General features: G+C 27.2%; 1 protein-coding gene across 1 annotated transcript in view; it reads right to left on the bottom strand.

Annotated features, from left to right (window-relative positions):
* The window catches only part of LOC129975446 (neurogenic locus notch homolog protein 1-like), a 61,407-nt gene extending 49,296 nt beyond the window's left edge, over positions 1-12,111 (bottom strand). Inside the window, exon 1 of the mRNA XM_056088509.1 lies at positions 11,871-12,111. Coding sequence (XP_055944484.1) covers positions 11,871-12,009 — 139 coding nt within the window. The 5' untranslated portion in view covers positions 12,010-12,111. The remainder of the gene's footprint in view (positions 1-11,870) is intronic.
* Between the last annotated feature and the right edge of the window lie 1,414 nt (positions 12,112-13,525).

Genomic DNA, 13,525 nt, shown 5'->3' with positions numbered 1-13,525 from the left:
TATATTTACAGAAGACGTCCTGAGAGCAATTAATTCTTCTTAACCACTTGAAATACAAATTGTAGAAAAGTTTACATTACTTACAATTTGATACTGGAGATAGTGAAATTAATTCACTTAATTTAATCGGCCTTATCCTTTCACGACGAATCTGAAGTGCATTAGAAGACGATGAACCACTATTTTTATCACACACAGAACAAGATAACACTAGAAGCTGCAGGAACATTAAAACCTGGCGAACGCAAGAAATTTAGATTCTAAGTAGAAACATTAGGCTCTTTCCCTGGAGCCAATTTCTGATCGCCGTATCCACTGAAGCCTCAGAAGATTCCACCACCGGTAACTTATACCGTGATTTGTCCCTGCTCACATGCCATGTAGCTGCCACCAATGTAAAAACCCCTCTTTGAGTGGGATTTCTTTAGTGTGAGCAGTAGAGACAGTAATCACTTTAGTCCCAATTTTTTTATTCACATATTGATAGGCTACACAGCATAAAAGTAAAACATAAAATACGAAAAGAAATACCAACACTAACAGAGCTACATTCTCCCCCCCCCCCGATTTCAGAACGATCTCCTTCTTCTTCCTCGCTCTCCTCCCCCCATTTCCGTTAGGCCTGCGGGGTTGCTATAAGTGGTGAGCAAAGTTGCCAAAATTGGCGTGCTTTACACATTACTTCCCTTAATATTTTAAGATGAAGAAAATTATTTTAAATACTAGCTGTTATACCCATGGCTCTGTGTGTATGTGCGTGCGTTTGTGCGTGTGTGTGTGTGTGTGTGTGTGTGTGTGTGTGTGTGTGTGTGTGTGTGTGTGTGTGTGTGTGTGTGTGTGTGTGCGTGCGTAAAAACAAAGTGCAGATAATTTTAAGTCATAAAGATTTCGAATCTTTATGTTCAATTTCTTAATTTTTAAAAAAAATCCTAATTAGAATGGTAATTATTTAATATTAAATATTTCAAACAATTAAACCTTTTGGCTTACCATTTGCCATAAATGCATCAAGTTAATATTTCAATAAAAACTTATGTTATAAATGTTATAAATTGTGTTAGAATAAAATTTGAAAGAATTATTAAAATTAGAGAAATAGTTGCTTAGAAATAAAATTTATATCACTAAAAAATTACATTAACATTTTTTTTAATAATGTAATAATAATACTACATTTTTTTAAAAAATTTTTAATGATGTAATAATTATTTTTGTGTACTGATATGTTAAAAAATTATGGCGGAAAATAATTAAAATCATTTGCCCTCATTTCATACACCCTTTAATGTGACATAATTATTTTTAATAACGCAGATAATCCTTCTAGATACTAAGGAACATGTCTAAGGAATAGTAGTTAATTAACCCTAATTTAAATAGTAATTAATTAAACCTAATTTAAATAGTAATTAATTAATATTAAATTTTTTTAAATAAATAACACTTTTGGCTCACCATTTGGCATAAATGCATCAAGTTAATATTTCAATAAAAACTTATGTTATAAATGTTATAAATTGTGTTAGAATAAAATTTGAAAGAATTATTAAAATTAGAGAAATAGTTGCTTAGAAATAAAATTTATATCACTAAAAAATTACATTAACATTTTTTTTAATAATGTAATAATAATACTACATTTTTTTAAAAAATTTTTAATGATGTAATAATTATTTTTATGTACTGATATGTTAAAAAATTATGGCGGAAAATAATTAAAATCATTTGCCCTCATTTCATACACCCTTTAATGTGACATAATTATTTTTAATAACGCAGATAATCCTTCTAGATACTAAGGAACATGTCTAAGGAATAGTAGTTAATTAACCCTAATTTAAATAGTAATTAATTAACCCTAATTTAAATAGTAATTAATTAATATTAAATTTTTTTAAATAAATAACACTTTTAGCTCACCATTTGGCATAAATGCATCAAGTTAATATTTCAATAAAAACTTATGTTATAAATGTTATAAATTGTGTTAGAATAAAATTTGAAAGAATTATTAAAATTAGAGAAATAGTTGCTCAGAAATAAAATTTATATCACTAAAAAATTACATTAACATTTTTTTTAATAATGTAATAATAATACTACATTTTTTAAAAAAATTTTTAATGATGTAATAATTATTTTTATGTACTGATATGTTAAAAAATTATGGCGGAAAATAATTAAAATCATTTGCCCTCATTTCATACACCCTTTAATGTGACATAATTATTTTTAATAACGCAGATAATCCTTCTAGATACTAAGGAACATGTCTAAGGAATAGTAGTTAATTAACCCTAATTTAAATAGTAATTAATTAACCCTAATTTAAATAGTAATTAATTAATATTAAATTTTTTTAAATAAATAACACTTTTGGCTCACCATTTGGCATAAATGCATCAAGTTAATATTTCAATAAAAACTTATGTTATAAATGTTATAAATTGTGTTAGAATAAAATTTGAAAGAATTATTAAAATTAGAGAAATAGTTGCTTAGAAATAAAATTTATATCACTAAAAAATTACATTAACATTTTTTTTAATAATGTAATAATAATACTACATTTTTTTTTAAAATTTTTAATGATGTAATAATTATTTTTGTGTACTGATATGTTAAAAAATTATGGCGGAAAATAATTAAAATCATTTGCCCTCATTTCATACACCCTTTAATGTGACATAATTATTTTTAATAACGTAGATAATCCTTCTAGATACTAAGGAACATGTCTAAGGAATAGTAGTTAATTAACCCTAATTTAAATAGTAATTAATTAACCCTAATTTAAATAGTAATTAATTAATATTAAATTTTTTTAAATAAATAACACTTTTGGCTCACCATTTGGCATAAATGCATCAAGTTAATATTTCAATAAAAACTTATGTTATAAATGTTATAAATTGTGTTAGAATAAAATTTGAAAGAATTATTAAAATTAGAGAAATAGTTGCTTAGAAATAAAATTTATATCACTAAAAAATTACATTAACATTTTTTTTAATAATGTAATAATAATACTACATTTTTTTTAAAAATTTTTAATGATGTAATAATTATTTTTGTGTACTGATATGTTAAAAAATTATGGCGGAAAATAATTAAAATCATTTGCCCTCATTTCATACACCCTTTAATGTGACATAATTATTTTTAATAACGTAGATAATCCTTCTAGATACTAAGGAACATGTCTAAGGAATAGTAGTTAATTAACCCTAATTTAAATAGTAATTAATTAACCCTAATTTAAATAGTAATTAATTAATATTAAATTTTTTTAAATAAATAACACTTTTGGCTCACCATTTGGCATAAATGCATCAAGTTAATATTTCAATAAAAACTTATGTTATAAATGTTATAAATTGTGTTAGAATAAAATTTGAAAGAATTATTAAAATTAGAGAAATAGTTGCTTAGAAATAAAATTTATATCACTAAAAAATTACATTAACATTTTTTTTAATAATGTAATAATAATACTACATTTTTTTTTAAAATTTTTAATGATGTAATAATTATTTTTGTGTACTGATATGTTAAAAAATTATGGCGGAAAATAATTAAAATCATTTGCCCTCATTTCATACACCCTTTAATGTGACATAATTATTTTTAATATCGCAGATAATCCTTCTAGATACTAAGGAACATGTCTAAGGAATAGTAGTTAATTAACCCTAATTTAAATAGTAATTAATTAACCCTAATTTAAATAGTAATTAATTAATATTAAATTTTTTTAAATAAATAACACTTTTGGCTCACCATTTGGCATAAATGCATCAAGTTAATATTTCAATAAAAACTTATGTTATAAATGTTATAAATTGTGTTAGAATAAAATTTGAAAGAATTATTAAAATTAGAGAAATAGTTGCTTAGAAATAAAATTTATATCACTAAAAAATTACATTAACATTTTTTTTAATAATGTAATAATAATACTACATTTTTTTAAAAAATTTTTAATGATGTAATAATTATTTTTATGTACTGATATGTTAAAAAATTATGGCGGAAAATAATTAAAATCATTTGCCCTCATTTCATACACCCTTTAATGTGACATAATTATTTTTAATAACGCAGATAATCCTTCTAGATACTAAGGAACATGTCTAAGGAATAGTAGTTAATTAACCCTAATTTAAATAGTAATTAATTAACCCTAATTTAAATAGTAATTAATTAATATTAAATTTTTTTAAATAAATAACACTTTTGGCTCACCATTTGGCATAAATGCATCAAGTTAATATTTCAATAAAAACTTATGTTATAAATGTTATAAATTGTGTTAGAATAAAATTTGAAAGAATTATTAAAATTAGAGAAATAGTTGCTTAGAAATAAAATTTATATCACTAAAAAATTACATTAACATTTTTTTTAATAATGTAATAATAATACTACATTTTTTTTTTAAATTTTTAATGATGTAATAATTATTTTTGTGTACTGATATGTTAAAAAATTATGGCGGAAAATAATTAAAATCATTTGCCCTCATTTCATACACCCTTTAATGTGACATAATTATTTTTAATAACGTAGATAATCCTTCTAGATACTAAGGAACATGTCTAAGGAATAGTAGTTAATTAACCCTAATTTAAATAGTAATTAATTAACCCTAATTTAAATAGTAATTAATTAATATTAAATTTTTTTAAATAAATAACACTTTTGGCTCACCATTTGGCATAAATGCATCAAGTTAATATTTCAATAAAAACTTATGTTATAAATGTTATAAATTGTGTTAGAATAAAATTTGAAAGAATTATTAAAATTAGAGAAATAGTTGCTTAGAAATAAAATTTATATCACTAAAAAATTACATTAACATTTTTTTAATAATGTAATAATAATACTACATTTTTTTTTAAAATTTTTAATGATGTAATAATTATTTTTGTGTACTGATATGTTAAAAAATTATGGCGGAAAATAATTAAAATCATTTGCCCTCATTTCATACACCCTTTAATGTGACATAATTATTTTTAATATCGCAGATAATCCTTCTAGATACTAAGGAACATGTCTAAGGAATAGTAGTTAATTAACCCTAATTTAAATAGTAATTAATTAACCCTAATTTAAATAGTAATTAATTAATATTAAATTTTTTTAAATAAATAACACTTTTGGCTCACCATTTGGCATAAATGCATCAAGTTAATATTTCAATAAAAACTTATGTTATAAATGTTATAAATTGTGTTAGAATAAAATTTGAAAGAATTATTAAAATTAGAGAAATAGTTGCTTAGAAATAAAATTTATATCACTAAAAAATTACATTAACATTTTTTTTAATAATGTAATAATAATACTACATTTTTTTAAAAAATTTTTAATGATGTAATAATTATTTTTATGTACTGATATGTTAAAAAATTATGGCGGAAAATAATTAAAATCATTTGCCCTCATTTCATACACCCTTTAATGTGACATAATTATTTTTAATAACGCAGATAATCCTTCTAGATACTAAGGAACATGTCTAAGGAATAGTAGTTAATTAACCCTAATTTAAATAGTAATTAATTAACCCTAATTTAAATAGTAATTAATTAATATTAAATTTTTTTAAATAAATAACACTTTTGGCTCACCATTTGGCATAAATGCATAAAGTTAATATTTCAATAAAAAAGTAAATGTTATAAACTGTGTTAAAATAAAGTAGGAAAAATTTATTAGAATTAGAGAAATAGCTGCATAGAAATGAAATTTATATCACTATTCCCTATTTATATCACTATAAGAATTCTTTTGGTCAAGTCAAGAAAATCCCAATATCATCCGGGCGTTTTCTAAAGTAAAAATTAAATTTAAATTTAATTTTTAATTTTTTTTAATTAAATTAAATTTTTCTAAAGTAAAAATTAAGTTCAGAATCAAGCAATATGAAAATTTTTAAAGAGCACTTGTTTTTCAATATTACCACTATTTCCTGTGATTTAATTGATTATATAAAGACATAAACCGAAAATCAAGAAAATGCATTGCACAATGTACAAAATAGTGTAAATTTTCTAAAATAGTTTGAATTATATGGCCGTCAAAATTTAAATTTTAAAAACAATTTTCCATTAAAATACAGCAACAGAAAATATATAATAGAAATTTTTATTAAGCATTAACTAATTGGTGCCACCAGTAGACACCAAAAGATAGTAAAAGCTGGTTGAACCGAATAGAAATGCAATAATAAAATTTTAAACAGTTAACAAATTTGAAATTTCATCCATTTAAATGAATATCCTGCCTAACAAAATGGATGCATCATCTTATCGAAGCTGGTGACTGGTGATTGACATATTTATTTTTAAAACTAAATATCCATTTAAATTAAAACCAAAAATTATGAGTATATTAAAATTGAGTTATGTTTTAATCACTTATTGTTGTAAATATACTCACTACATCTTTATTTGGACAATTTTAGATCATTTTTATGGCCACCTAGAGACAGAGTCATAAATCAACCGGTTGCTCCAGCTCAAGCTAGCAGGTATTTATCTTAAACTAATAAAGAATTGAAAACTAATGGAATTAATTTTTTAATTCTCACATTTCAGATTTCCCTGAATTTAAAAAATACATTTTTGGCATTATGTCTGCGAACACCATAACACAAAGAGACTTTGAATTAGGTGGACGAAATTTGAATACGGACAATAGACCATTTTTCAAATTTGGTTTAAAATCCATTCGCCAAATTTTCAGATTTCTATCAAATTCTGAACAATACCTAATCACAGGAAGTCCGAATGTCTGTCTGGCTGTTGAATTACAAATGAACTCAAATGAAACCTAAAGAGGTAGACAGATAAAATTTGGTACACAAATATAGCATTTGATATGAAAATTAGTATAAAATCTTGAACCAAATCTGTCAGCAGGTTGGCCATCTATCTATTTATGCTTCCCCATGCATGTAAGCGTACTAACTCATAAATGTAATGATTTAAATCAAATTCGGTGTGTCATATTGTGATTACAAACTGTAATTTCATGTCAAATTGTAATTTCAGTCGGTCGAGAAAAAAAGATTTCCAAAATACATATTCGCACGTTAGATTCAGTATGAATACTAGACTCACACCAAAAAAAACCAACCTATATTTTGTGAGTAGTTTTCGCAGCCTTATCCAAGATCCACAATTTTATGCGGGAAAGGAAGGGATGACGACAACATTTTTGGAAAATAAGCGAGAAAATTTCAGGGACACCACTTGTTGATTTTTTCAAATATTAGAGATTCACAAATATTTTATTGAATATAAATAAAAAGAATGAAGGACTATAAAAATTTCAATTTAATTTTTTTTCCGTGATACAATTAACCACGCAACAAATAGCTTATCAACGCAGCATGATTTAAAACAGTATATAGATAATCCTTTCCAGCATTTTAATGATTTTTCCAGATGGAAATGAGTGTCTATCTCTGGCAGCTAGGAAATTAGCTATTACGCCACAATTAGAGAGGTTGCCTCTTATAAAAAATTAAATTAAAAATTTTTTGAATGGTATTTATTAAAAGATAGGAAATTGTGATGCTCAGTTCAGCTATTCTCAAAACCTTGATTACCTAACGGAAAACAACCTAAACGGAAAACAAAAGCGCTCACTGTAAAAATAAGTAAATTTATCAAAAAATTCGGTTATGGTAAAGTCATATCACTGACTCTCCGACCCGCCCGAAGGCACATGAATAAATAATACTGAATGACCGGACGGCCACAACAACACTGTCGGGAATTGTAGTTGAGTTCTAAGGGCCATCACCGGCCACGGTACAGTCCTTCCCTAAGGGAATACGTCAAATCATCGATGGGAGGAGCCAGACCCCTATCTTTTCATGTATCCTCCAGGATGGCGAGTACCAACCACCATGCCGGAAGCTTCCTATCCCCATTTCGAAGTGCACCCCGGGTGGATTCGGCTATGGTAATGCTAGACTTTTCCCTATTTTAATTAGTTATTTATAAAAACTTCTTCTGGATTTAGTACTTTATACTTTGTTACAGCTTCAGTGAGCATTCTGTTCTAAATTCAAAACAATTTACTGACAACATACAAATGAATTTTATTCACTTCAATCAGTAATAAGACTGCTGAATTATTTTTATAAATAAATTATTAGCAATCATTTTGATAAAATGTTAATAAGTTTCAAATTTTTGTAAGTATTCCGTTTTTTATACATATTTTTCATATATATGTAAGGTTATTTTGGTTGAAACAGAATGCAGGTTCGAAGCAGTGAAGAGACTATGTATTTTTAATTTTCGTTTTATTCTCTCCGGGAGACACGCACGATTATTTACAAGAAGGTGCGGCGCGCCACAAAAGAAGAAGTAAAGAAGGGGGCAAAAAGGGCCGAAGCAAATGATCACTAGTCTTATAAAACATAAGATTTCCGGCCAAGTGCCGATGGAATACATGTGTTGACCTTTGACAAGGGCAAAATAAGTATCGCTTTCTTTTGATACGTAGTATTGATGACGCATTATTTTTACAAAGGAATTAATTAAACCGAAAGTGGAATTAGATCAGGAAATAAAAGAATGAACTTACTATGGGCTAAATTAAGATAAAGTTTTGGAAATTAATTTGGTTTAAATTAAGAGTTTAAAATATTATACATACATACATACATACACACACACACACACACACACACATATATATATATATATATATATATATATATATATATATATAGAGAGAGAGAGAGAGGGAGATCAAAATAATAAATGTATAATCGTAATTTCTCAAAAAGTCTTTCTAATATAAATTAAGTTTACTTTTATGAAACGAAACTAAGCTTTAAAATTAACATTACATCCTTTGCCAATATTAGAAATTTTCAGAAAATGAAATAACACATCAACTAAAAATTTTATTTGTGCATTTATTTTTATGTTTTTTTATTTAATTAACTTATTAATTAAGTGAATTGGGCTTTTGCAAACAGAAATTTTCATTTAAGTTTGCTTCAATAAGTCATTTATTTGGTGAAAGAAATGTGCTTGCATATGACTATTGTCAACTTAAAGAGGAACTAATAGTAAATTAATAAAAATAGGGAATCATTTTATTTGGGAAATGGAATGAGAATTTATTGTTTGTTATTTATTGATGATAAATAAAGAAGATAATGATAAATAAAGGAATAGATAAAGTAAATAAAATAAATAGATTATCCTAAAAGTGACATAAATAATAAGCAGACGGAATTTTAAAGGTAATGGATATAAAAAAAATGAAATAATTATTCATGGAGGAAAATATTAATATTCACGTAATAAATAATATGAAATGAAAATATGCTTTTTCTTATTTTTACATCACAATAAAGCATTGCATTTTCCAAAATGGGTCAAAAGTTTTGATTACTTTGCATTAAAAATTTAGTATTCGCACTCCAGGAGCATTTGACTCTTTCACTAATAAACCAGTCCAACCCGGCCATAATTATTAAAATAAAGTATTAAAATAACTTTATCGAAAGAATTTCCTAATTAAACTGTACGTTAATATGGTGTACTTTTTGTTATTTCAATCTACATAAAACTTTAAAGAATTCTTGCTATATTGATGCGTAATTAAGTGTAATTTTAACTTTTAAATTAATTGCGACCGTGATTTAAATACAGCTTTGTTGTTTGTTGTTGTTTCTTATGACACTTGCCATGGACAAGCCCGCTGTTCGAAGACAGCCGATTTAAGCCTGAGGGGGAGCGCGACTCTTGTTTCTATAGTAGCGCCATCTAGGGCCAAGAGAACGACTTCGCTACACACACGTCACAACCCTTTTTACAGGGCGGACTTCATTCACGCATTTCATTCACTCAACCACAGATAGTAATGTAGACCTGAATCAGAGAACGATCACCTCTGATCCAGTACCCCCAGTGGTATTACTCTCGACATGGAGGACTTTGTGACCACGACAGATTTAACGCGCGTCAGCCACCAAGCACGCGGGGAATCTTCGGCCGGCGGGGTTCGAGCTCGCAACCAAAGGGACGCGAATCCGACGCTCTACCAACCAGGCTATCCAAATACAGCTTTAAATACCAGTATCGTCATGTCAGATGAGTTCTAGTCCGTCACTGTGAGAGAAAGATGAGTTCGGAGATTGTGAAACAAGGAAAGAAATCCTGCCTTGTTCTTCATAAAATTCGGTTTAATAAGTTGAAATATGACACAAATATGAACTATTTTACTTATCAGCGACTTAGTGAATCAAGGCAAGGTCGAACAGGGCTTGGAAATTTAAACCGAAGGAAGATCAGGGTTTTATCAGGGCGAATTTTTAAATAGAATCATTCGGAGATGGGATGGCAACTTTGCACTTTAGTAGTCAATTATGCGTGAAACGGTAGTTGGATATTGCCTTCGTTTTCCTCCGGGTGAAACATAGTTTTTTTTTTTTTTTTTTTTTTTGTCTACCAGGAAATGAAATGCCATAAAAGTCTACCAAGAAGGTAAAGTAGAACCAGGTAGGCGATAAATCAGATTTCCATATCTTTAGCAACCTAGGTGCAAGTCTTTTCCTAAATTTAACAATTTATTTAAATTTTCAACAAAATGCATATTAATATTTTCATTAAAAATTCAGTATCGGCACTTCTAGATCATTTTATTCTATCACTAATAACTCGACTAACGCTGCCTAAAAATTAACCAAGTTAAAAGCCTGGTGTTTCACCAATTCAAATTTTTCAGGCCTGTATCACCTTGCATCGATTCATTAAGTCGGAAGTAAACTAAGATAGAATGAACTCAATTCTATGAAGCCTGCGGCAAGATTTCTTTCCTTGTTTCACAATCTCCGAACTTATCTTTTAACTCTTTCTGATTTAAAGACACAGGTTTGATGTTTGAATTGCTTTGATCAACATAAATTGCTTTGTTTCACCTTTATTATGAATCCTTGGCTAATTACAATGAATCATGTGGCACTAGCCAACAATAGAAAAAAAGGCGGGAATGTGCGCTTCTATTTTTTCGCATATTAATATAATATGACTTATTTTGTAGTGTATTAAGTTTTCGTCTCCACATATATACGAATACATATCACCAGCAAACAAATAATACCGGCAATAACAAATTTCATTCGTTTAATTATATCTATTTGTGATCATCATGTCCACAAACAGATAAAATATAATTTTAAAAATGTTGTCTCCACATAAATACGAATACATATCACCAGCTAACAAATAATACCGGCAATAACAAATTTCATTCGTTTAATTATATCAATTTTGTGATCATCATGTTCACAAATAGATAAAATATAATTTTAAAAATTTTTGTCTCCACATAAATACGAATACATATCACCAGCTAACAAATAATACCGGCAATAACAAATTTCATTCGTTTAATTATATCAATTTGTGATCATCATGTTCACAAACAGATGAAATATAATTTTAAAAATGTTGTCTCGACATAAATACGAATACATATCACCAGCTAACAAATAATACCGGCAATAACAAATTTCATCCGTTTAATTATATCTATTTTGTGATCATCATGTCCACAAATAGATAAAATATAATTTTAAAAATGTTATCTCTGATTTCTGTTCTCACAAATTCTAAAGATCGAATATTTTCAAAATTATGGCATTTTCTCCATGTATATTTTATAATGGAAAAATAAAATAAAAATTATTTAATGTATAATGGAAAAACAAACAAACAATAATTATTCAACGTCATAAAGGTTCACATCCTTTAAAAAAACAGATATCACACACCTAATTATACATATTTTCGATGCTCTTTGAAAAATGAATTCAACACACTTACCGTCTTCGTCCGCTTGTGACACGAGATTTCTCGTTCCGTGCAAATCCTTAGGCCTTAATACACTTTCACCATGAGTAAACAGCAGAAAAACATTTAGAAAAAGTAACAGCACTACTGTCACTTTCCCCACCCACCGCATTTTCTTTTTCTCTTTTTGTCCTCGCCACTTCTGAGAAATTTTTGGATCAACTCGATTCTTGTCAATTCTCTTTGAGCTACAACCTTCTTCTGGGGAATAAAAAGATGGAGCTCAAATTTTGAGAGTACAGATAAGGTGATGCCACCGTCACTCTTAATTGATATAAAAAATGTTTTTATCACCAAATGTAGGGTTGTCTTTAATGCCCATTATCTCGATCGGTAGTTTTAAATCGAAAGAGAAAATGAGAGAGGTTAAAAATCTGCCGAGCTCGTTTTCGAAATTATCTGGAAAAAGATAAAACATTATTTAAAAAAAGATATCAGAACAATTCTAACTTTATGTATTATGTTCTAAACCTTATTATATTATGATTTTTCTCAAGGGAGAAATATCAGCTTTTTTGCATGTTTTAGTCGTATGAATTTAGAGTAATTGGCAACGGAATATGATATGTTTCAGAAAATCTTTTCATTCTTAATTAAAAATTGCATGGAATTTAATTGATATTTTTGAACATTAAGAAAAGCAAAGTCCTTAATGAAATAAATGTTAAGAAGGAAAAATGGGGAAAATTAAAGACTTTCAAAAAAAGATTCGTACTGCAATGTCAAAAAAGAATATCTTTTGGATAAAACAAGATGATAAATGGATAGAACTAGTCTCAGATAGAGGATGACAAAACTAAGAGTATACCGCGATTTAATAAAAATTAGAACTCATAACTGACGCTTCAAACCACAGATTTCGTGGTATAACTGTCGCTTCAAATCTCAAATTTGAAGAGACAGTTATACAGTTCTCTTATAATTTACGACGACAGTTCTGTTTTAAATTACAAAAAGTTTTCAAAGAAGCATTTTATGAGGTGATAAAATTTCTATTTTTAAATGAGAACAGTTAGATCATTAGCTACAAGATCTTGGAAATTTTAATGGAATATTTTTGAAGAATTGACAAGTGTATTTTTCCTGTTATTCTAATTTGATAACATTTCCAGATAGTTGTGTAAAAACTTAAGTACAACAAGCTAGGAAACATTAACGCAATGCTTCAAATGCCGATGTTAGAAAAATTGTATTTTCCTTAGTTTCCTAATGATTGCTCTTTTCCAAATCGAAATGCTACAGAATAAGGATGATTCTTAAAGAGACTTATGAAACAACAGCTTGAGGTTGACTGTACATTTTTGAGCAATGAATCGACTTAGATAAATACTGATTTCTTTGATTTTTCTGATAATAGTTTTAATACAAACACTAAGGATTAATTTGAACCTAACATCAAACTTAAACACCATACCTCTGTAACAAACGAGATATAACTGAAACTTGGGATAGCTTCTAATAGTAGCACACATTCTTTCTTTTTTCTTTAGTAAAAATAATATAACCAAGCTCATTTAGATCACTTTTGATTTTGCTGTCAATAAATCAGAACTGTAATTGGAAAACATATTATTGTAAAGATTTGATGAAGAACCATAGATTAAAATGTACAGCAACTACTGTGATGT

This window comes from Argiope bruennichi, chromosome 7, assembly GCF_947563725.1.
Source record: "Argiope bruennichi chromosome 7, qqArgBrue1.1, whole genome shotgun sequence".
Classification (NCBI taxonomy): domain Eukaryota; kingdom Metazoa; phylum Arthropoda; class Arachnida; order Araneae; family Araneidae; genus Argiope; species Argiope bruennichi.
Note: the sequence above shows the minus strand (reverse complement) of the source record. Positions and strands in the feature narration are given on the sequence as shown.